Genomic DNA, 25,650 nt, shown 5'->3' with positions numbered 1-25,650 from the left:
TGCTTGAGTAAATTGAGATTTTTGACACCCAGGACTCTTTGAAGAGAAACTTCAATTCAACCAATGATTAGAGAACCACAGAGCCTCCCCCCCCCCCCCCCCCCCAGTTATGAGAGGATCAAGCATGGACATGTCAACATGTATACTTAATGTAACAGAGTAAGACAGGCAGACAAAATGGCTCAAATCGTAACTGACAAACTACTGCTTCATCCGAAACTCTTGATTTTAAACGAATGGACTTCCGGCTCCCATTCTGTGATATTAACACCGATAAAACTTTGTGATAAGAGTCCCATAATTAAAAAGCCATGAGGATCTCTGGTCTCCTGTCCAGAGGGACCTAGGTGTACCCTGGTGTGGGCACTCTTGGCTTCTGTTGTCCCGATTACAAATCCTTTGACTTTCTGGGGCACAGCAGGCTCTGCCTCCTCTGGACCCCTGGACAGATGGGAACTCTGGACTCAGGGACAGCGGGTGCGCTCACCTGGCCAGCCCTGTGGCTCTGCGGAGCTCAGGGCCAAAGAGCTCTGCACCCTGAGTCTGCCAGCAGAAACCCCATCCTGCTCTCTTGGGTCCAGAGCTACATGTTGCTTTCATCCCATGGGCCAGCGGAAGCCATGACCCAGAGACCCACAAGATAACGCGTGAGACGGAGCCCGGAAGAATCTGTGACTCGCGGTACTACTTGGCCCTGTCTATGCCCTACATCCTGAAGACCAGGAAATGATCCCCAGAGAAGCAGCATGTGCTCCCGAGGGTCCTGTATCCTGAACCGCCCTAGTCCTGGGTTCTTCTGGTCCCCCAGCGCCGCCCCGCCTCCGGTCCCCGCCCCGCGCCCCAGAGCATTTAGACCTCGCCACCCGCGCCTCTAAGTGCCATTGCCGCCCCAGCCTGCCGCTCCCCGCTCCGGACACCGAGGCCATGTGGCCCGCTAAGCCCTGCTCCAGGGTGCCCGCACTGCTGCTGCTGGCTCTGGCTTTGTTCCCGCCTGGGACCCAGGGGCGGCCCAGGGGACGCAGGACAGCTCGCATCCCCGAGCTCAGGCCACAGCTTTTCCTCCCAGTGACAGGGACTTCCCTGGTTCCCAGAGCCTCCAGGAGCACAGGTAAGCCCTGTTCGCTAGACTTGCCCTTTCTAGAGCCTGACCACTCTTATAGCTGGGCAAGCTGGTGTTGGGAAGGATGAATTAAGCAGAGTGGAGGGTGGACACCTGTAGATTCCTGGGGATCATTTCCCTGGGAAGGAAGTAACTGGTTTACTATATTTGCCTTGGTTCAGACATCAACAACAAAACTCGTCTAGGGGGAAAATCAGCTTTATATGCTCCTTCCTAACTGTGGATGTCTTTTGGAGATAAATTAACCCAAATGTGGAAAGACCTGAGTTGCAGCCTCACCTTCCAAGATAATGGACAACCTATACATCTGTCAATACCTCCTCCTTCCGCTCTGGGTTTTCTGGAGTTTAAGTAACATGGCAGTCCTCAGGCACCGGAACATTCTGGAATCCCTCTGTGTTCCCCCTTCAAGACGATCCCAGGGAATGAGTGACTGGCGTGTGGTTCAGTAAGCTGCCAGGGGGGTGATGCTGGCTTGATCTTCTGTTTTTCCTTGGATCAGTTAGAAGGGCCCTAAGTGCTACCACCTCTTCCTATGCCAACTCCGGACATTCCTGCTACCAAGATGCTTAGGAAGAAGGTAGGAAAAAGTTGTCAGGATTGAGTATCAGTACCACAAGACACCTACACGCAGAAATGTGTTAATGAGAAGGAAAAAAAGAAAGCCTGGAGAGCAGGAGGTGTAGAGGAGAGACTGGTGAGGAGAGTGTAAGATGCTGGCAGGTGGTGGTGAGGAAGAGAGAAGCAACTTTGGGGTGTCTTTGCTTAAGCCTGTATTCACAGAGCAAGATGGAGGCCGGAACAAAGGGCCTCCAAATTCATGGTCAAAGAGCTCTGTACCCTGCTTCTGCCAGCAGAAACCCATCCCGCTCTCTTGCGTCCAGAGCTACAAGTTGTTTTCGATCCCATGGACCAGAGGAAGCAGGGTGCAGAGCTCCCTGACCTCCACTGAATTTGCTGAGAGGACAAAGCAAGCATGGGGTGGGTCAGGTCAATTATACCACTGCAGCCAAGGCCTCTTCTGCACCCTCCCTCCCTCTCTCTCTTCCTCTCTTCTTTGAGCCTCATTTTCTTCCTCCTTTCTCTTCTCCGTCCATTCATTTTAATTCCCTTTTGTCTGAAGCAGACTCTCACTTTATAGCCCCCACTTCACATCCTCCTGGCTCAGCCTTAGAATTATTGGCATATACTACCATAAGTAGCTTAGGAGGTGAGGATCTCTTTCTCTCCCCCTCTCTCTGTCTCTCTCTTGCACATGGACAGATGGAGTGAGCCAGGTGAAAGAGAAGCAGAGGAAGTGACAGGAAGGCATGGGAGGCTAATATGGGAGTCTAGACCAAGCCTATTTATCTGGAAGCCCTCTAGATGAGGCAGTAGGAGCATTTAGTATGGGGAGGCACACCTTGATGCTATTACACTAGTTACACACTTTGACTTGAAAACATTGCTAACAAAAACATTTATCGAAGGTGCTTGTGTTGCTTTGAAATACAAAAGGAATGTGAGAAAAACCTCAAATTTCAAAATCATTTTTGGTAACACATGAACTTTACCTGTTTTATTTTAGTTTAATGTGATTTCTCTGGTTAAAGACACTGAAGGAAATTGGGGGATATAGTTCAGTGGTAGAACGCTTTCCTAGTACACATGGATTCAACCGGCAATACTCCTTCTCCCAAATAGCAGAGAAGATGTAAAAACAGTATAGCCTGAAAGAGAATGAGCTATAGCTCGCCCTCAAAGCCATTGCTTTCTGCAGCTGTTTGAGGTGGCCTCGTCTTTTGATTACTGTATCTTGTTTACATGGGGAGAGAAAGGGTGGCTGGTTATATCTGAGTCTGTCTGTAAATGGAACTCTTGATATGAATTAGGGAAAAACAAGGACATGAATACAAAGAAGACAAGTTCCCATCTGGAAGTTCTCATAGGAGCAGCAAGGAGTCATAATTCATCCAGGAGGAAACATCTCCTAGGTCCTCGAGGCCAAGGACTGCCATCCCCGTGGGCAAGCCTGCAACTGCCCTCTGTGAGTCTAAAGCAGAACCTGCCATATCACCCAGCCTGAGCTGGTGAGATGACCAAGCCCAGGGGTGGTTTTGGATGTCCTGGAACTCCCACTGAGTTGTCATGTGAGGGTAGCAGAAGTCTCTTGTGTCCCTGCCTGTGTTTTTAGGCTTACATTCTGGAATTCTTGCTGTATGTTAAAAACCTACCTCAGATGCAGCTTCTCTTCCGGAATTGTGAGCACACAGATCATCCCTGGCACTACACTGTGGTGGATTTCCCTGCACACCACAGAAGCAGTTCTGCAGTAAACACCAGCTGGGGTTCTAATTTAACTTGGTTCTGGCACTTACCATCTCCTGAAGACGAGAGTCAGCACCTACAAGTTGAGGACTATCTCTAAGACTGTCACTGCCTTTAATGCCAACTGCAATCTCTGGGTGGTTTTCCTTGTGATTCTGAGCCACTAGCTAAGTAAGAATCAAGGTTCTCATACTGTCTCCTCAGATTTCCACTAATTTGCTTTAGTGGCTCATAAATGGTATCATGATGGATACTGATGAAGACACGCATAGGATGAGGTATAGGGAAGGGGGCGTGTGGGAGCAAACATCCCGCCCCCCACCCCAGGGAATCTTTATGTTCAGCTATTCAAAAACTCTGAACTTGGTGCTTTTGAGTTTTTGTGATGGCTTCATTACATAATAAGATCAAATCACTAGGCAGTGGTGATCAGCTAACCCATCAGACCTTTCTTGAAGCTATTCAGAAGCTACCAGTCCTCAGTCATCTTCTTAACACACTATCCTTTCCAAGATTCCAAACAGTTTTTGATTTGTATGCCAAGAAGGCCAACTATGTATTTCACAGTGTCACAGCATTGAGTTGTACATTGTTTCTTTTCAGTACGTTAGCCAGCTTCCTTTCCTAAATCAGAAGCAAGGCTGAAGGTGGGAGGGCCATTCCTAAGCAGAAGGGACAGTAAATACAAAGCCTGGGACAAGAGTTCCCAGCCATCATTTTCTCTCTAGAATTGTTGTTTGATCAGAGGTGGTGGTGGTGAGGTGTTTGGTTCTCAGGAACACTGTTGATTAACCTGTGGCCTGATTCCCTTCCCTATAGCCTGTCTGCCATTCACAAATGCATCTTCCAATTGCATCAGTCATGCAATAATATCTGAGGTCACGTTGACAAGACTTTTTCAGTATACTTCTGCTAATATCTGGTGCTTCCAATGCTTGGAATTTTTTTGTTTCATGTTATTGTCTTTCCCACCTCTTGGGTCCAAGCCCTTGCACTGCAGTGACCTTCAAATGGCCTGTGTACCCCTTTCAATATTACTGCTTCTGACTTGGGTGAGAATTGAAATGTGTGTTTCTTCAGTCTTTCTTTCTAACCCCTGATACCAGCTCACCATCACCAAACTAGGTAGGAGCACAAATGGAACCCTACCTGGAACTCTGTCATAAGGAGGGGTGGTTCTAGGTGCTCATGCACTGATCTGTAGACAAGGTCAGAAAGCTGGAAATGAGCCATGTTGGGATAGAAAAGAGATTTGGATGATTTTGAGATCCGAAGCAAATTATTGTGAAATGTGAGGAAACAGAAGTAAAAAAGAAAAAATTTTGACTTTATTATTTCCTCGTTTGTGACCTGTACACACTTTCACTAATTCTATAGAATTTCTAAAGCCAGAGTCTCAGAGGGGTTGTGTAAATGTAGGACTATGCTTATGATGGAGCCTCAAAAGAAACTGAACATCTCTTTAGGGAGGTTATTCTAAACAATTGTAAATGACATTCTTCATTAAGTAATACAGGATGTGGCCCCTCTCCAGTTATAAATCTGCCCTGCCTTCTCTTGACTTTTCCAAGAAGTCCTAAGTCCTCTCAAAGGCAATGTTGGTCTAGGAATCAGACAGAAATGGAAAAGAGGTTCTACGTAGATTGATGTACTTTTCACTTAAACATTGAAGACTATTGAAGGCAGATTCTGCTCCCTCTCCAGGACATTCCTACCTCTATGAGTGTTTCTCTTTTCATGGTTAGTGGCAGCCATAGGCTCCTGCTGACTATATCTATGGATGTTATCCCCACTCCACCTTCTCTACCTGTTCGGTTGTGTTCGCCAATATTCTTCTTTTATCTTTGCCTGATGGAATTCTGTTTGCAAATTCTGTGGTAAAAAACAAACTGCCTTCCCACACTCTTCTGCCCCAGCAGTCAAAATGGAGACTTCTGTGACATTAAAAAGCATAGGGTTTTCTCTGCACAAGCATCGCACAGTCTACTCTGTCCTGGACACCAGTTGGTGTTCTCAAATCCAGCTCAATCCTGATTCTGTCCATGTGGAGACAAGGGTCCAACCCTGAGTGATTTTACTTTACACCTACTCTCAGTTCAAAGCGCCTGACGTTTTTGACTGTTGAATGTGAGTAAAGTTAACCTGAACAGAGAAAATTAAATTTGGTGTCAATTAGGGTTGCAGTACGGGAAAGTACAAAATCACAATATCTTGAAAATGTGCTACAACGTATTGTATTTATTTAACTCTAAGTTGATCACCTGTTAGGCATTATAGCCTTTGCTGGCAGAAGAGAAGAGAAGATTCTATATAAGAAAGCAACTGGTCTGGGGGAAAGAAGCCATGGTACAAAAGCAGGGATTACTTGTTTAAGGAAAACTGATTCGACTATGTGTGTGTGTCTGTGTGCATGTGGGAGGGTTGTGCATGTGTGTGGTGTCTTTCTGTGTGTGATGTGGAAGGCATCATGTCTGCAGCCTAGTTCAGGTGTACACCTGTGTGAGATGTGATCCACCATGGCCTCTGTGGCACTCTTTGGAGGTGTGGCCTTGTTGTAGGAAGTGTGTCACTGTGGGTGTGGGTTTTAAGACCCTCCTCCTAGCTGTTTGGAAGCCAGACTTCCCCTGTCTGCCTTTGGATAAAAATGTAGAATTCTCAGACCTCCAGCCCCACATCTGCATGGATGCTGCTGTGCTCCTTCCTTGATGATAATGGACTGAACCTCTGAACCTGTAAGCCAGCCCCAATTAAATGTTGTCCTTATAAGTGTTGCCGTGTGTAGCAGGATGTAGTGGAAAGAGCAGTGGTGTGGCTCTGCTCCAGCTAGCTCCCTAGCCACCGCCATGTTCCCACTCTATGTTCCCACACTAACAGAGGCAAAAGTGCCAGCAGGGCTGAGGAACCAGTCTGTATTTTCTAGCATCATATCTTTCTTCCTTTATATCTATGTTCAAAAATAACTAAACATGTCTCATAGTTATATTTATTAAAAAATCTAAAAAAAATCCTTGATATATTGGGATACTGCCGACACTTGCATAATAATGGAATTCTATTTTATGTAATCCACATTCTCTTATTATAAATCTGTAAGGCATCTCTCTGCCCAATTATACAGCCACACTATAGTAACTGGTGATGAACAATCTCTTCTGAATGAAATGATGAAAATATTTTTTGCTACTTTGCATATTATTAAGATAGAAGGTATAGTTTGTTTGTTTTTTAAGACAGAGTTTTGCTGTATAGTTCAGGCTGAACTTAAGCTCCTGTCCTCCTGCTTCAGCTTCCCGAGTGCCAAGATTACTGGCATGTGCCACCCTGACTAATTATGTGGGTTCTTTCTTAAAATGTTTTTACTAAACACGATTAAGGTTCATAGCCTGATGCTTTGCTGTACATCTACATAAGGAAATGATTACTGTAGTCAAACAAGCATGTCTATCCCCTTTGGTTTTACCATGTGTTAATATTTTATTTGTAGAATAGCTTATAGCTATTTGTTTCACTGAAAACTGTTAGTGTGAGAAGAGGTCAAGGTGGGAAGGATGCATATGATTTTGCTCCACTTTTGTATTTGGCAGGCGCTACAACCAGATGTCTGCTGTCTGTCGGGCCCAGTAGCCAGATGCTCTGATCATAAACACTCATTATGAGCGGCCAGAGCTCACTTCCATGAATGGATTTCTCCCCATTGACAATGCTTTTGGCAGTAACAGTTATCTGCCTGAAGGACCCATTTATTTCCCTACAAAGTAGAGGAAGTCCATGCAGGAAGTTGATAGAATCAACCCCATGTTGTTTCTTTCTCCCCAGAACATTACTTTTTAATCAGAGATTACCTAGGGAAATTATAGGTTTTCATATTCCTTTAAATTTTTTATTACATTTTTTGACTTACATGTGCATGCATGTGCACAAGTGTGTATTTGGTAGAGCACACATGTGGAGCTCAGAGAATCACTTGGAGCAGTCAATTCTATCATGTGGGTCCCAGTGATTGAACTACGGTCATTAGGTTTGGCAGCAAGCACCTTTACCTCCTAAGCCATCTTCCTAGCCCTAAAATTCCATTTTAATCATACATTTTCTTCTTTGTTTTTCATTTTTATGGCTGTAAGAAAACTCTCAAATGTTTAGGTGCATATTTCTAAGATCATTGTTGATGTTAGGAGATGGACAGGTAAGTGATGTTTCCCTCCTAACTGTGTGGGAAATTGAAACACATCAGCTGGCCTTATTCTTAAGGTTAATTTTAAGGAGTTCGGATACCTATGGCCACCCAAGGTTTGAATGTATTATATGGACGATGGAGATGTATCCCAGTGGTTAAAGCAATGACTGCTCTTAGACAGGACACAGGATTGATTCTCAGCATCCACATGGTGATTCACAACTGTTTGAAACTCTAGCCCCAGGTGATCCCAATGGCCTCTCTGACATCCGAGGACACACACTTTGTGCACATGGTACATATAGGAAAAATACCCATACACATACAATAACTCAATGAAAATTTAAAAAGAAAGCATTCGGTGGAAAATTACAAAAGTATCCAATGGAGAGAGCTCAGTGGGCACAAGCACGAGGAAGAACTCAGTTCAAATCGCCAGAATCCGTGTAAAGCCAGGGCAGTAATGTGGGTTTGTAATCCTGTTCATAGGTAGAGATAGCCTGCACCACTATCACCTAGTATTCAGTTCTGAAGGCAGTGCTGTGTTTTGTGTTGTGGCCCCACTTGGCAGTGGAGGCCTAAACAACTATGCAACCACCTGACACCACACAGGAGCCCAGGGATGCCCCAGAACACTACTGGTGTTTGTCCTAGGAGAACTGTGTAGAATGTGGCATTGTTTTGTAAAGACCGAACCACAGTCCCTAATTTTCATGAAAATTGATCCTGTGTGTCACTATTGTTTACTATTCTCTTGTGTGTCACTATTGTTTACTATTCCACCTGTGGAAGGAGAAAGACACGCTTGTTCTAGAGCTTTTAGAACTCATTGAGGAAAATGTGAAGAAAAACATGAACTACTTGAAAAAGTATTAAAAAAAAAACCAAGTACTTAGAGGCATTTGGGAAGGAATCAACAGAAGCAGAAAGATGGAGGCAAGTAGAAAGACACCATGACCAAGGCAACTCTTATGAGAACAACATTATATTGGAGCTGGCTTACAGGTTCAGAGGTTCAGTCTGTTAGCATCAACACAAGAGCATGGCAGCATCCAGGTAGACATGGAGGTGGAAGAGCTGAGAGTTCTACATCTTGGTTCTGAAGGCAAACAGGAGAAGACTGGCATCTAGGCAGTCTGAAAGCCCATGACCATAGTGACACACTTTCTCCAACATGACCACACCTACTCCATCAAGGCCACACCTCCTAATAGTGCCATTCCCTGGGCCAAGCATATTCAAACCACATTGAAACATGATGATAAGCCAGGTGGTGGTGGCGCACGCCCTTAATCCCAGCACTTGGGAGGCAGAGGCAGGCAGATTTCTGAGTTCGAGGCCAGCCTGGTCTACAGAGTGAGTCCAGGACACCCAGGACTACACAGAAAAACCCTGTCTCGAAAAACCAAAAAAAAAAAAAAAAAAAAAAAAAGAAAGAAAGAAACATGATGATATGCTACTTCTATCGAGAGAACTAAAAGATGTCTGAACATTATGCACAAAACAGATTGATTGCTGGTACTTAGAAAAGGATACTGTCACTAGTTAGACAAGCTGAAGCTCTTAGATTACAAGTAGCTGAAGCCAACTCAGAGTAGTTCAAATCAAAGAAAAGAGACATAAAGGATCAATGAATACTACTGTGAATGAGAATTACCAACTTCAAGAAAGTCAGAAAAGGCTTCTATAGGAAACTGAAGTATGGGAAAACTAAGTGACCAGAAGAGATAGAAAACACTTTAAGAACCCAAACAATGTGCAGAAAAGCTGTCACAATTTTAAAAGGTGACCTCCAATCATTTCATGTTTGCTGGCCAGTTAAGAAGACTGGGATACTATGCTTGAAGAAGGTGTGGCCAATGTCGGCAAACTGTATTCAAATGCACAATGAACCACAAAAATGTGCTCAATTAATGCCAAAGAAAACTCAAAAGAAACACATTCATGTAACCCAGTGACGTGGTCCTTTAAAGACACCCCTCTCCAAAAGAAAGACAGCTAGTTTCATGAAGGAATCTGAAGTAGCTAAGGCAAAGTGATAACCTTACAGAGCACAGTAAAACCCTGCAGAAAGAGGAGGCAGTTTTGTAATAGAAATGCACAGACAGTGAGGACCAGGGGCTTCACCAGAAATGTAAAGTAAAATCTGAAGTATTTCCAGACATAAAACAAAATCCCACAGGAAATTAAGAGAGGAAATTACCAGAAAAGAAGAGAAACTTTACAAAGTGGAATATCATAGCACCAAGCAGCTGAAGTGCTGGAGAGCCACAGAAGGTGGCACTGCCAGCTTGAGGAATTGGAAAGAACCATTTGTTCCTTTCAAGAGCAGGTGACATCAAGGAGGAAAAAAAAACACACCACTGTTAGTTACCAGCTTGGGAGCTAAAATTCTTATTGTTCTAAGAAGAGAAAATACACACAATAGGTAAAAGTCAACTGAAAGGGTCTCTAAATTTGAACTTTTAGGGAAAATCCCTTATGCACTTGATATTCTAAACACAGTGTGTATCAGAGTGATTTCTGAACTTGGCCCCTCGCCCTGCATGTAGCCCTGCACTGTGGGACAGACTTTTACTTGAAGCTAGAGCTTTTCTCTCTTTAGCTTTGATACATGAAAGAAGAGAGAGGAAGATGAACAAACAGCACATGCTTTACACCACCTGTTTAGCAAGCAAGGAGACCCCAACTGTGATGGGCTAGATGACCCTCAGATAACACCTACTGACCGTGCAGCATCCCCATTTACTTCCTTGGGAACAAGGCCAGGAGATGATAAGCCTTTCCTCAGACTAACCATCTCCTGATTCAGCTGTACTCTCTTAAAAAACAAAACAAAACAAAAAAACCACATTTTATTCTAATTCTGGCAGAAGCTTTACTAGGCTTCCTTTGGATAAAGTCACAAACCATTGTTTTCAGAAGTGGAATCCATCCCCAGTGACCTTGGTAATCACATGTTCTTAATCTCTCTCTCTCTCTCTCTCTCTCTCTCTCTCTCTCTCTCTCTCTCTCTCTCTCTCTCCTCTCCCTCCTATAAAACACAACAAACCCCAATGTGGAGTGGAATTAATTTGTCCTCACTGAGAGGTTTCTTCCTGGCCTTCCTCAGGACCAATTCTTCCTTTCACATCTGAAAGTAGAAATAATTTCCCTTTAGTATAAATTCCACCTTCAAATGAAACTAAAACAAAACCTGATAGCATTTGACCCCTCTTCAGAAGTAATTTGACTCTTCTCTCGTGCTCAGTGAGGAAATGCAGTCACGGGTGGCTATATTCTTGGTCATGGTCGGGCTAATGGAATTACAATTATTAGGATATTATTATAAATAAACATTATTATGAATTTTATAAGTAGTTTATTTTATGCTAGATGGCATAACCATTATGTTTAATTATCTAAGGCACTTATATAAACAATAAGTGTGTGGTTTGAATTTCCAAGGATGCATCTTTATGCCATGAAATGTACTTATTATGTTGTAGACAAATATAAATTAACTCTATACTTGTTTAAACCTTGATGTTTTTTTCAAAAAGACAAATCAAGAAAAGAAAAACAAAACACAACTAAACCTTTTTTCTTTTTTTTTATTGGATATTTTATTTACATTTCAGATGCCATCCCCTTTCCCCATTTCCCCCTCCCTAGAAAAAACCCTATCCCATGCCCCCTTTTCCTTTTTGCTTTTATACAATTTTTTTTTTTTTAAAAATGTTAATCAAAGGCTTTATAAGTTTGGTATTGCTCAATCAGAAGTGTAACCTTTTTTAAAAACTGTATTTACAATCCAGCCATTTCCTCCCTCTCCTCATCTCCCCTCTCACAGTTCCTCATCCCATTCTTCCTACCCCCTGTCTCTTGAGAGGATGTTTTCCCACTACCAAGCCTCCCCAAACCCTTGGGCCTCAAGTCTCTTCAATGATTAGGCATATCTTCTCCCATTGAGGCCAGACCAGGCAGTTTTCTACTGTATATGTGTTGGGAGGTCTCTGACCAGCTTGTGTATGCTGTCTGGTTGGTGGCTCAGTGTCTGGGAGATCTCAGGGGTCCAGGTTAGTTGAGACTGATGGTCTTCCTATGGGGTTGCCATCTCCTCTTCACCTCCTTCAATCCTTCCCTTAATTCAACCATAGGTATCTCTGACATCAGTTCAATAGTTGGGTGTAAGTATTTGTGCCTGTCTAAATCAGCAGGTGGTTGGGCCTCTCAGAGGATAGCCATGCTAGGCTCCTTCCTGTCTGTAAGCACATTATATCAGTAATAGTGTCAGGCCTTGGTATCACCCCATGAGGTGGAACCCAAGTTGGGCCAGTCACTAGACCACTTTTCCCACAGTCTCTTCTTCATTTTTTGTGCCTTCAGTTCCTTTAGATAGGAATACTTCTGGGTCAAAAAATTTGTCTGTGGGTTGGCCTTGTCAGGAATCCCTGTCTATTTACTGGAGGTAGACTCTTCAAGTTCCCTCTGTCTACTGTTGGGCATTTCACCTAAGGTCACTCCCAATGAGTCCTGAGAGTCTCTCACCTCCCTGATCTCTGGTACTTTCTAAAGGGTCTCTCCACCTCCCACCTTCTGGGGTTGCATATTTCTATTTATTCTTCTGGCTCTCCGGCTTCTCTCATGTCCCCTCCCCACACCCTCATACCTGATCCTATTCCCCTTGTCTCCTCCCCTTCCCCTCTCCCACACAAATCCCTCCCTCTCTCTGCCTCCTGTGATTATTTTCTTTCTTCTACTAAGTGAGATAGAAGCATCCTCACCAGCCTTTCTGCTTGTTAAAGTCCTTAAATTCTGTGGGTTGTATCCCAGGTATTCTGTACTTTTTGACTAATGTCAACTTATTAGTGAGTACAATCCATATATCTTTTTTGGTTGGGTTTGCCTTATTCATGACGATATTTTCTAGTTCCATCCATTTGCCTGCAAAACTCATGATGCTCTTCTTAATAGCTGTGTAGTATTCCATTGTGTAACTATAACACATTTTCTGTATCCATTCTTCCATTGTGGGACATCTGGGTTGTTGCTAGCTTTTGGTTGTTATAAATAAGGCTGCTATGAACATCGTGGAACATGTGGTACTCTGGTATGGTGGGGGAATCTTTGGGTATATGTCTAAGAGTGGTATAGTTATATACCACTGGGTCTATAGTTGAGGCTTGTTTTACAGCCAATTATATGGTCAGTATTGGAGAAGGTAGCATGGGGTGCTGAGAAGAAGATATATTCTTTTGTTTTAGGGTGAAATGTTCTCTATATAGCTGTTAAATCCATTTGGTTCATAACTTCTATTAGTTTCATTGTGTCTTCATCTAGTTTCTGTTTCAATGAATTGTCCATTTGTGAGAGTTGGGTGTTGAAATCTCCCACTATTATTGTGTGAGGTTCCATGTGTGTTTTGGGTTTTAGTAAAAAAAAATTTTTTTATGAATGTGGATGCACTTGCATTTGGGACATAGATGTTCAGAATTGAGACTTTCCCTTGATAGAGTTGTTTTTTTTTTCATGGATATGAAGTGTCCTTCTCCATTTTGTTTGATAACTTGTGGTTGAAAGTATTTTATTGGATATTAGAATGGGAATTCCACTTTTTTCTTAGGAGTATTTGCCTGGAAAATATTTTTATGGCTTTTTACTCTGAGGTAACATTTGTCTTTATTGTTGAGGTATGTTTCTTGTATGCAGCAAAATGTTGGATCCTGCTTGCGTTTCCAGTCTGTTAGTTTATGTCTTTTTATTGTGGAATTGAGTCTGTTGATATTGAGAGATATTAAAGGTAGATGATTCTTAGTTCCTGTTATGTTTGTTGTTGGAGGGGATATTATGTCTGTGTGAGTCTCTCCTTTTGGGTTTGTTGTGATATGATTAATTTTTCTTCAGTGTAGATATTCTCTTTGAGTTGGAGTTTTCCTTCTCTGTAGGGATGGATTAGTAGATATATATTGTTTAAATTTGGTTTTTGTCATGCAATATTTCAGTTTCATCATTTATGATGAGTGAGAGTTTTGCTGGGTACAGTAGCCTGGACTGACATTTGTGTTTTCTTAGAGTCTGCATGACCTCTGCTCAGGATATTCTGGCTTTTAGAGTCTCTGTTGAGAAATCTGGGATAATTCTGATAGGTCTGCCTTTATATGTTACTTGGTCTTTTCTCCTTAGAACTTTTAATATTCTTTTTTTTTGCTCTGTGCATTTAGTGTTTTGATTACTATGTAATGGGAATATTTTCTTTTCTGGTCCAATCTATTTGGTGTTCTGTAGGCTTCTTGTATTTTTATGGCTATCTCTTTCTTTAGGTTGGGGAAGTTTTCTTCTATGATTTTGTTGAAGATATTTTCTGCCTATTTTTCTGGGAATCATTCTCTTCTCTTTCTATTATTCTTTTTTATTGGATATTTTATTTATTTATATTTCAGATGAAATCCCCTTTCTCCATTTCCCCTCCCTAGAACACCCCTATCCTATCCCCCTCCTCCTTTTTGTTTTTATACCATTTTAATTACATGCATGTATTAAGGTCAGTTCTAGATTGAAGGTCTAGCAATACAATAGATGTAAATAGTCAAGGAACAAGCAAGATGGTAAACACAAATAGTCAAAGAACAAACAAGGCATTAAACCCAATTACACAAACACTTTCATGATCATAGCTTCTAAGGGCTTATCAGGATGACCAAAATATCTGACCCTGCTTCCCTGTCTTAGACCAAAGTCATTTTCATGTCTGAAGCCTACTTCCTTGTTCTAGCCTAAAATCTAGATTCCTGTCTGAAGTTACTCTTTTGTTCTAGCCTAATATTTAGATTCCTGCTTGAAAATTACTTCTTTGTTCTAGCCTAATGTCAGATTCCTGCCTGAAGCCTACTTCTTTGTCCTTGGCCAGTGTCATATTCCTGCCAAGCAGCCCATTTTCTTGTGTTTGTCCCATATCAGATTCTTGCCAAGCAGCCCCAAAGGCTCTCTGCCTCTCCCTCCCTTTTTTTTTTTATTTCATTAAAAAGAGTGAGCCTGTCTTAGGTTGTTCTAACAAGAATGCCTTCCTTACCCATCGTGGAATATGCATTATCCAATGTAATGCACTTCTGTCTTAGGTTGGAAAGGCTCTATGCAGAATCTTACTGGTCCTTGGCTTGCCAGCCTGTTAATTTAATAACTCTGTCTGGGGGTCTTTTCATTGTGTCCTGGATTTCTTGGATGTTTGGGTTAGAAATTTTTTATGCTTTGTATTTTCTTTGTCCATTGTGTCAATATCTTCTGTGGTATCTCTATGCCTCAGATTATTTCTTTTATCTCTTGTATTCTGTTGGTGATGATTGCATCTGTAGCTCCTGCCACTTTCCTAGATTTTCCATTTCCAGGGTTTCATCTATGTGTGATTTCTTTATTGTTTCTATTTCCAGTTTTTAGGCCTTGAGCTACTTTGTTCAATTCCTTCACCTGTTTGATTGCGTTTTCTTCTATTTCTTTGAGTTATTTTGTTTGTTTGCTTGTTTCTTCTCTATTTTGTTCTACCTGTTCACCTGTATATTCCTATATTTATTTAAGTGATTTATTTATATTCTCCTTAAAGGTCTCTATTATCTTCTTGAGATAGGGTTTTAGTTCAGGATCATGCTTTTTGGGTGTGTTGGGGTATCCAGAGCTTACTGTGGTGTGAGAACTGGGTTCTGATGTTGTCAAAGTATATTGGCTTCTGTTGCTTATGATCTAGGGCTTTCCTCTTGCCATCTTGTTATCTCTGGGGTTAGCTTGCCTAGGTGTCTCTTTCTGAAGCTTGTCTCCTGTGACCCTGGATTGTAGCAGATCTCCTGGGAGATCTGTAGCCCTGGCTACAGCATATTTCCTGGGAGACCTGTAGACTGTTGCCCTGACTGCTGTTGATCTCCTGGGAGACTTGCAGATTGTGCAGTGTTATAGAGAGGGGCAGACAGGCAGATCTACACCCATGCAGGTGCATACCTGTAGGGAAATGGTGTTCATGTAGATGGGAGGGCCCTTATGACTGCTGGGCAACTTGGGGGTCCCAGCTGCTGTGGTTATTTGAGTTGGTGTCCTACCTGTTGCCCTGGCTGTAGCAGATCTTGCAGACTTGCAGTGTTGAGAGAGTGTCACAGACACTCAAAGCAGCCCTGGTCCAGATCTAGATTGGAAGGACTCCTCTGCCACATTCACCTATGAGTCCATACCCTTTGTAAACTATGCAGCCTGGCATTGTCACTCCTGGTGGGCAGTGGGCAGGTGATCCCTATCTCTCTTGTCCTCCAGGAGGCTTTGGTGATATTGAACCCTACACTTTCATTAAGTGAACCCCTAATGTCAATCCCTATTCTTACTTGCTTCTCTGACAAGCTTTCACTCATCCAAGGTTTCATTCTTTCTTTTGGAGTTTCCCAGAAACCTCATTGTGTAACCACATTCACTTTTCTTGTTTTACCTGTTGCCTCTAAGGGACATCTCCTTTCCTCCTTCTTCCCTTACTCTATATTCACATAACCACATGCTTTGTGTCTTCAACACAGATACCTTATACCTGACCTTTTCTCACAGGAACCTGTGTCCTGCCTTCACAACTATTCTCTATTATTTATTTCTGGCTCCAGTGCTAATTACTATTGTTGGCATCTATGGGGTGGGTAAACTGAGGCAAGCAGCTGATGGGGGGTCACTCCAGATATTGACAAGGACTGCTGTCAATGGCAGCCAGCAATTAGTGAAATTACTCAGTAAACATTTCTCTGAGGGAACAAAGATTAATTTACTGGGGCTGGCACTCCCTGTGGCCAGTGAAAACTCTGAACTCTTAGCTCCTTGGGGCTGCCGAGAAAGAGAAGAAAAGATAGAACCTTCACACACACACACACACACACACACACACACACACACACACACACACACACTTAGTGAATGAAGCAAAAGGAAGACTCTAATAACTTCATACATACAAATAGATACATACATGAATTTGTATATAAACATACATATATACATATATGCATGCATTCATACATACATGCCTACAGACCTATAGACAGACATATGCATATTTACACATTGAATGGTTAGAGCAAAGCTCCAGCAAGCAGGCTCCAAGCATTTCACACTTACACACATACATATATACACACAATTGGTGGATGGAGCAAGCTCTAACACACATCTAAACAAGCTTTACATGTATATATACATACAGATTTGATGCATGGAACAAAGTTCCAACATACTGTCACACACACACACACACACACACACACACACACACACACACACACGCACAGTTGATGAGTGGAAGGAACAATGTTCCAAACCCACATTTTATTTTCTTCTTCCAAAGCATATATATCCCAGCAAAATCTTTTAAGCAGTAAAAATCACAATGTGATTACATTCTAGTTTTCTACCAATGAATGCTTATGAAAAAGCCAGTATGTGTCCCCAATACTTTTATAAGAAATAACATTAAATAGTTCAGGTAAAGAAAACAAATTATTCCTAACCCACGTATATTCATAACTTAAGCAACTTGTTTTAGATTAACAAAGTGTAAGCACACAAGGTAGTTTTCTCAGACAGCAATTTCCAGTTACAAAGAAGAGTAATTATTTTATTATCTATCTTTAAAATTAATCTTATAAGAATCTTAAAAGAATCACAAATCTAAATTTTTATATAAAAATCAGCTATATCTATTTTAAATCCCAAGAATGCACATCTACTCTTTAGCAATTCTTATTAAATCATTTCAGGAAGCTAAGGGCAAAAATGGGTGTAAGAAATCAATCACCAATAAGAGTCGAGTCAGCCAGTGCTGCCATTGTTCTTGTTCCCGGACCATAAAAGGTCCCCAGCTTAACTAATAAGAGTGTGCCTTTCTGAACTTTAAATTCTTCCCTAAGATTTTCTAGCCAGTAGTAAGAATATCTCAACCTAGCTTCACTAACAATTTTATTTTTCCAACTATTTTCTAAGGTTGGTGGTCATTGCTGACCACCTAGGTCTCTAAGTTCTTCTTTAGGATGGTGATTGAATCACTAATTGTTCCAGCACCAATGTATGAAAGAGATCAAGCATTATTACTGTGAGTGGCAGACATACTGCCCAATGAGGGGCTGGAAGCCCCGTTAAAGTTTTCATACAATTCTTAGATCAAGAGGGATGTTAGGGCAACAGGCAGAGTGGAACTTCATAGCAACATGAAGTCCTTAGGACACATGGTCCTCGGAGTCATGCCATGTTAAGGCACATTCATTGTGGCAGTGGTAAGTGGTGAGCTGAATTCCATGAATTCTAAAGCCCTTTGTCATTCTTCCTACGTGGCCCTCAGCACCCCAGTAAACTCAAACTTTTGCTCTTAGACACTTCGTTGTCTTAATTCCTTTTCTATCACCATAAACAAACAAACACCATGACTGAGGAACAATAAAAGAATGTTTACAGAATCAGAAGGTGAGTCCATGCACTACTGCCATACATCGTAAAAATATATTCTATCTACCACCCCAGTGAAGGTGTAAAAGTAATTTAAACACTGAACATATTAAAGTCAGGTCACTCCTTAATACCATATACTTCTTTGTATCAGCTAAGAAGTCATAGAAGCAACATATCTCAATAGGACTATCATCCAAACACTCAGTACCATTTGTAATTAAAGGAGCAAGGCTTCCCTGCCAACAAACCTGATTCCATGGTTAGGACAGCAATAGGGCAGGTAGTTATACTGGATAAGCCTAGCAGCTACAGGAGAGCCAGAAAAATAGAAAGTAATACATAAAACAATAAAAATGGCCAAATTCCTACAAAATGTCAAACATGTCAAAACCAAAATGGCTCAAACTGGATCTTTTTTTATTTCATTAAGAGAATAAAGAAAGCAGTGTTAGAATGTAATCCAATGTAAAAAAATAAACATCTATAGGTCCACATTGTTAAAATAGATGACCGCCTGGGGGAGACATGCCCCATGCATCATTCTAAGTTGTTCACATAAGCATGCTCAGGAGAAGAAAGAACCAGTCTCCCTAACATTCAGATAGAACACAGTTACAGCCTTCTAGATAAGGGCAAGCAGAAACTCTGCCATGGAGACACACATGATAAATGCTACCCTACACCAGATGAAAAATGTTGACATCAGCAACTACAGTTATGCTGACTATATGTGTACTTGATTAGATTAAAATGATTTCTTAACTAAGAGATATTTCTTAAACCCATAACTCCAGTCTAATCATAAGAAAAGCACAAATCAAAAGGACATTTTGATAAATTTTTTTTTGCCAGGACTACATAAAACTATTGAAGACACAGAAACCCTGGAAAATATCAGATTGTGATATTAGCAATCAGAGATCTCAGGGGGACTGAGGTATGACAATCACAAGTTGAAGGCTAGGCTAGCATAGATAGCAACCATATCAGCTGAGCCTCCTGTCTCAAAACAGTAACAACAACAAAAAGAAACACTGAAAAACCATCAGAGTTAGAAGCCCTCAAGAAGAGAAGATGATTGTAATGTGAGACCCTAAGGTGGAAGTATTAGTAAAAAGCAAGCCTACCTGAAAATTCAGAGAATACAGACCTTGCTGGGTGACCAAGTATTCATACAAGTTCACTAACTGCAATAAGTTGAAGCACAGTGATCAAAAGAGATGTGTGGTGTAGAGTGCTTAGGAGTACCAAACTGTGTAAAACTCTCTGGACCTCTAAATCTGCTCAGTAATAAAAAAAGTTATTTTAAAAATATAGCAGTCTTGGACTGGAGAAATGGTTCGGTAGTTAATAAAACTGGCTTCTTTCCCACAAGACCTGGATTGGATTCCCAGCACCAACATGGCAGCTCACAACTATCTGTAACTCTAGTCCCAGGAGATCTGGCATTCTCTTCTGGCCTCTTTGGGCACCAAGGATGCGTGCAGCACACAGACATGCATGTAGGCAAAACATCCATAGATATAAAAATGACTAAAATAAAAATATAGCACTCTTAAAGCTGAGAGAGGGATGAGAGTGTTCAGTATGAGGTGGAGAGAGAAGTGGAATGAATATAATCTACACACATTATGTTTGTATATGAATTTATCAAAGAAAAACAAAAATAAAAATAAACACTCTCTTAAAACTAATAGAGATCTTAAATATTCTGTTTTTCGTAGTATTAGGAACTCTGTCTCTTTAAGGATAGTTGTGAGGAGAAAAGGATTTCTCAAATAATTATTTTTTGTTTTCAAAAGCTTTTAGAAAACTAGTAAAACCTAACCATTGTGACCAAACCACTCTGAAATAGTCTAAGTGACCTGGAACAAGTTTTTTATTATTTAAATGTTTGAAACAGTCAAATGATAAAATAGTAACAATGAACATGGAACATGTCCTGTTTAGAGGATCGTTCATTGGGGAACTTTGCAGGTAGGTAGATCTTTACAGCACACAGTAACTAACTTGACCAATGCTGGTCTCTTTCCCAAAGAATTATAATAGACTCTCACATCATAAAATTCAGTTTGTTTAGTGGACTCAGATTTCCATATGAGTTGAACTGTATATTCTCTCCAAATATGTTCTAGCCCTGAGCCACAGGGAACATGACTCTATTGGGAAGTAGGGTACCTGGGTATTTAGCTAGTTAAAGTAAGGTCAGAGTATAAAAGAGAAGACCCTTGGTTCAGCTTCACAGGAATTTTTACAAGATGATGGGCATATGAAGCTCCAGAGATAAAGGAGAGTACCCTATGGAGACAAAAGCAAGACTTGAGTGACATCCCAGAATGCCAGGAGCTCTGGGAACCACAGAAACTGAAAACGGACTGGAGAGAGCTTTCTCTTGAACCTACACAGAGAACTGCCCAGCTGACATACTGATCTCAGACTTTTGGCTTCCAGAATTATTTGACAGTAAGTTTCTGGTAATGTTTGGCATCCAGTTTCTGAAATTTTGTTGTGTTAACTCTGGGAAGCTAAATCAATACAGCCTCTCCTTGATATATAGAGGATTGATTCCAAAATCCTCTGTGGTTGCCATGAGCCACAGCAGCTCAAGTCTTTTATATAACTGCTGTAGTATTTTCATATAACATACACTTGCCCCCTGAATGCTTGAACTTATTCTAGATTACTTATAATATTGAACACAACTTAAATACTATGTAAATAGTAGTATTAAACATTGCTTAGAGATTAATGACCAGTGAAAGGTCTGTACACACTTAATTCAGACACATTTTCCCCCAAATATTCAGTATACAGTGGTTAAGCCTCAAAATGCAAGAATTGCAGATGTTCAAGGCTGACTGGGTTGTGTCATTTCTTAAGGGAAATGCATCTATTTTCTCTATATTTAGAGTCTCAGAAAGCGGCCAATTACTATACTAGTCCTCTGTAGATCCAAAGCAGACACGGACACTGCTTACAACGTGGGAACTGCTCCAAACATACCATATTCCATTGGAAAACAGTCTGGTGGTGTACTTACAAGAAGCTCCTAGATGCTTCCATTGACCAGTGGAACATGTAGTAAGAAGTAAAGCTTTGGGTAGTAAGAAACAATCCATTTGATATCATTTTCTTATCACATATGTAATTTGCAGACTATGTAAATAGTATCAAATAGTATTTATTATTTCTATGTGTGTTATATCAGTGTTTCTACATATGCATGTGATTGTTCAGGTGTGTATACACATGTGTATACATGTATGTTAGAGGAAGACATTGTACAACTCTATCATTCTCTGCCTTATTTCCTTGAGATGGCATCTCTGAATCAAAAGTGTGGCTCTCTGGTTAGGCTGGCCAGCCAGCCAGTGACTACCCATGGTTTGTCAGTTCCCTTCAGTGATGAGATTATAGGTTGGAACATCAATGATAAGCGTTTTACTTGGGAACTGGAGATTTGCACTTAGGTCTTAATGCTTGCACAGTAAATGCTCTTACCCATTCAGCACCAAACAACTAGTGTTTGATTATTTCTAAAATGTCAGTGATCACTGTCACACAGAAGCAAGCTTGGATCCCTGAACTCTTGCCTTCTTTCCCTTCTCACAGTCATGCTCTGATCTTACACACTGCTAGTGAAGGTAGCTTTTCTACAAGAAGGGTTCTCACACATTCCTCACCTCCTGGAATATAAAGGGCCATTACTTCCCCTGAGACTCCATCAACATTGCTCAGTCTCCGTGAACTCTGATTCATCCAGAATGACAAATGCCTTCCATGCTTCATTCATAGTATCTGTGGTTTATAAAGAAGTCAATATGTAAGGAAAATTTAATAAGTGTAAATGTACAACTGGCAGGGCCAGTAAGAGGGCTGAGTGAGTAAGGGTGATGATTGCTGTCAAGCCAGATGATATGAGCTTGATATCTGGGACCCACATGCTAGAAGGAGAGAACAAAGCCCTGCAATTTGTCCTCTGACTGCCACATAGATCCTATATTACACATACCGCCATACACAAATTAAATAAGTGCAAATCTTGGTGGGGGGGGTTGCTTTTGTTTTGCAAGAAAAAAAGTAAATATACAACTGGCAACAGACCCCAAGGCTTAAGTATTCATTAAGTGTACTTTCTCCTCTACTACATATATGTGTGTGTTCCTAGTAGATTTTATAAACTACATTTTCTGGATGGCATGTTTTAGTGAGTACCAGTGAAGTCTGAATTGAAGCCTGTTCTTTAAGTTGTGTTTCATTCCAAGCGAAAGCCATGTAAGTGGGTCAATCTCATGCATGACCCCAAGAGCATCTCAGCTCCCTTGCTCTGGCTGCTATTCTGGAGAAAGAACTATAGGGAGGACAAAACAGGTTAGAAGGCTGTTGTCTAATGACAGTCACAGAAGTATAATATCTGGGCCGGCCAGAGTTAGTAGACAATAGAAATGGAAGAATCCAGATGGAGTTCGAAGAAGGAATATGCAAATTCACTCATAGTCTGATGGAGTGGAGAGGAAAAAGTTAAGGATGACTACTAGAGGTAGGTTATTGTCTTAGTTTGGGTTTTATTGCTGTGATGAGATACTGTGATCACAGCAACTCTTAAGGAAAACATTTAACTGGGGATGATTTACAGTTCACAGGTTTAGTTCATTATAATAATGGTGGGAAGTATGGTGGCACCTAGACAGACATGGTACTGGCTAGGTAGCTGAGAGTTCTACGGTTGGATCAATAGGCAGTAGGAAGAGCAAGTGAACCACTGGACCTGTCTTGAGCTTCTGAGACTTCAAAGGCCACACCTTAGTGACACACTTTCTCCAACAATGCCACATCTACTTCAACAAGGCCACATTTTTGAATAGTGCCACTCCCAGTGGGCTTATTGTGGGCCATTGTCATTCAAACCACCAAAGCTATGCAAGGGCTAAAGAATGCTCCTATTCACTGAGGCTCAGAAACAGGATTGGAGGAGCTCTGGGCAGCCAGAGAGTCCAGCATTCAGGAGTATCTCTACATTTGTGTGTGGTCTGTAGGGTTCCCTGGGAGAGCTGTAGAGAAAGCAGGAAATTCTGCTAGAGCTCTAGAGCCCTGGAATATCATTAGGGCCAGAGCAAGAGATTTGAGATCAGCTGTGCACACTACATGGATCTGTGTGTTTAGTGCTATATTTATGTTTTAATAGTGGAAATCTATCCTGGAAACTACAAAGTCCTTTTTTTTTTTCTTTTCAGAAATATTCCCAAGAGACTTGACCTTGAAAGACAAATTCATAAAGCATTTCACAGGTAAGCGTATGCTATTTCAGTGACTCAGTTACAAAAGAAAACCCAAAAACTTTATATAGAATCCAGTCTTAGACAATGGAGCTATGAAGATTAATGTCTAGAAGATGCTTGTAGTTCATCTGTGTTTCAGTCAACTGCTATTGATTTGTATGGACTGTAATGTGCACAAGAACTCAATAAGTAAGAGAATTATAGAGTACTTTTTACAGAAAAATAGGAAGGAGGATTTACTGAGAATCATGTGTCTTAGAGTTTTGTTGCTGTAAAGAGATACCATGACCAAGGCAACTCTTATAAAGGAAAACATTTAATTGGGGCTGGCATGTAGTTTCAGTTCATTGTTATCATTATTGTGGAAAGCATGGCAGAGTGCAGGAAAGCATGGTGCTGGAGGAGCAAGCTGAGAGTTCTATATTAGTCAGCAGAAGGAGAATGTTTGACACACTGAGTATAGCTTGAGTAGAGGAGACCTTAAATTCTGCCCCTCCCCCAACAGTGACACACTTTCTTTAGCAAGGCCACACCTACTTTAACATGGCTACTTCCTTATCTGCAGGTGTCTCTGTATGATACTCAGCAACATCATTTGAAAGTTAACAAATGGATATGTTTGCACTGAACTGTAATTTTACCACTTGGTCTGGGAAGGAGGATCAGGACACATGACACCTTGTCTCAGAAAAAAAAAAAAAAAAAACTAAATTAAATATGGTAATTAACAGATGCAACCCTCAGATTTGAATAAGTAGGAAAAAAATAGGGAAACCCGTGTCTTTCTCCTTTTACAAGCCTGGTATGTAACATAGTAAAAGACGGCTGAGATTATTAGCTGTAGAGAAGTTAGAGCAGTGTGCGCATATGATCCTATGCTTTTCTAGAACGTGGACAATACATTGAAAATGATTCACAATGTTAATGTGAAGAGCAAAATTGTGTCATAAGACACTCTAGCATCTATTCTTATGCATGGCATGGACTGTATCTACAAAACACTCCAACACATAAGAAAACATTGCAGAAAGTGGGGTGGGATGATTGTAAGAGCCCGAGAATCAAGGACCTTGCTATGACACTGTTTCCTTGTGACATCAGAAGCTACACTCATAAAGTATCACCAACTTGACCACCAAAATATAGGCTGAACAAGGAGGACACCAACAAATATACCAAACTGCCTGGGGAAATGGCCATGAGGGTTCAAGCCTGCACAAAGAACTACAGGCAACTGAAGAAAGCTGGGATCAGCTTTCCTCATCTGGGAATAGCACACCAATTGGTTGTCCGGAGTCAAACAGTAAGCTCCCAAAACATGAATACAAGTAGCTTATATGGACTCAAAAGGTTATACTTAGGAATATGTACAAACACACACACACACACACACACACACACACACACACACACACACACGCAATATATACATGCAATAGTAATTGATGAAAAATAGGTCATTAATTTGAAGAAGAATGGGTAAGAGTATATGAGACTGTTTGGAGGGAGGAAAGTGAAGGGAGAAATGTTATAATTAAACAGCGATTTAAAAAAATGAACAAAAAAGCATGGGGGAGGGGCGTGACATATACTCATCTCTTTCCTGTTTATAAAGCCTCAGTGCTGCCTTGGCTGAAGCATAATCTAAATCCTTCAGTGTGTCCCTGAAGGCCATTGGCCATCTGATTTATTCCCATACCTTTCCAGTCCACTGGCCAAATGCAGCCCTTCCTAAGTTTACCCTTCATCCCCAGCCCATCCACACCATCTGCCCATTCTCTCCCACTATAGTCTGGCTCAGTGCGTTCCTTGTGGCCATACTCTTCTCCTTAAAACACACCCCACTTCACTGCAAGCCTTCTCAGATGATGTGGTGGTTTATTAGGTATGGTCCCATACATGAAAGCTAGGCAGGATAGGTACAGTGTCCCTGCAAGGAGGCTCAGAGAGGCCATTGTGTGGACCTGTGAAAGTAAAGTCTGAATTTCCTTGGAGACCCCAAGATGTTAGAGACACCAGGGCCATGCGATATCTACCAAGAAAAGCTTATGTTAAACAGGGAGTGGAACCAGCCCAAGAGAAAGAAGTGTGGCCACTGAGTGTTGGGGAGCTGACCGTGGGCCAGGTGGAAGGAGAAATGTTTTGGTGTAGTTTCAAGGCCCTGCCCACTTTGCAATAATCCTTACACTAATGAGCTAGTGAGCACACCTTACTACAATTAAAAATAGATGTCATCATTAGAAGCATTGCTTCCCATTAAGTTAAAAAAAAAAAAGTCAAAGAAATCGAAGTCACTCTGTCTTGGTTGGCTTTTTGCAGATTTTCCTTCAGTCTGG

General features: G+C 41.3%; 1 protein-coding gene across 1 annotated transcript in view; it reads left to right on the top strand.

The window, feature by feature from the left end:
• The first annotated feature begins 838 nt into the window (after positions 1-838).
• Positions 839-25,650, top strand: part of Alkal1 (ALK and LTK ligand 1) — a 30,413-nt gene continuing 5,601 nt past the window's right edge. Inside the window, exons 1-2 of the mRNA XM_076923975.1 lie at positions 839-1,108; positions 23,270-23,323. Coding sequence (XP_076780090.1) covers positions 925-1,108; positions 23,270-23,323 — 238 coding nt within the window. The 5' untranslated portion in view covers positions 839-924. The remainder of the gene's footprint in view (positions 1,109-23,269; positions 23,324-25,650) is intronic.

This window comes from Arvicanthis niloticus, chromosome 25 (assembly GCF_011762505.2).
Source record: "Arvicanthis niloticus isolate mArvNil1 chromosome 25, mArvNil1.pat.X, whole genome shotgun sequence".
NCBI lineage: Eukaryota > Metazoa > Chordata > Mammalia > Rodentia > Muridae > Arvicanthis > Arvicanthis niloticus.
This window is presented reverse-complemented; position numbering and strand designations above follow the sequence as displayed.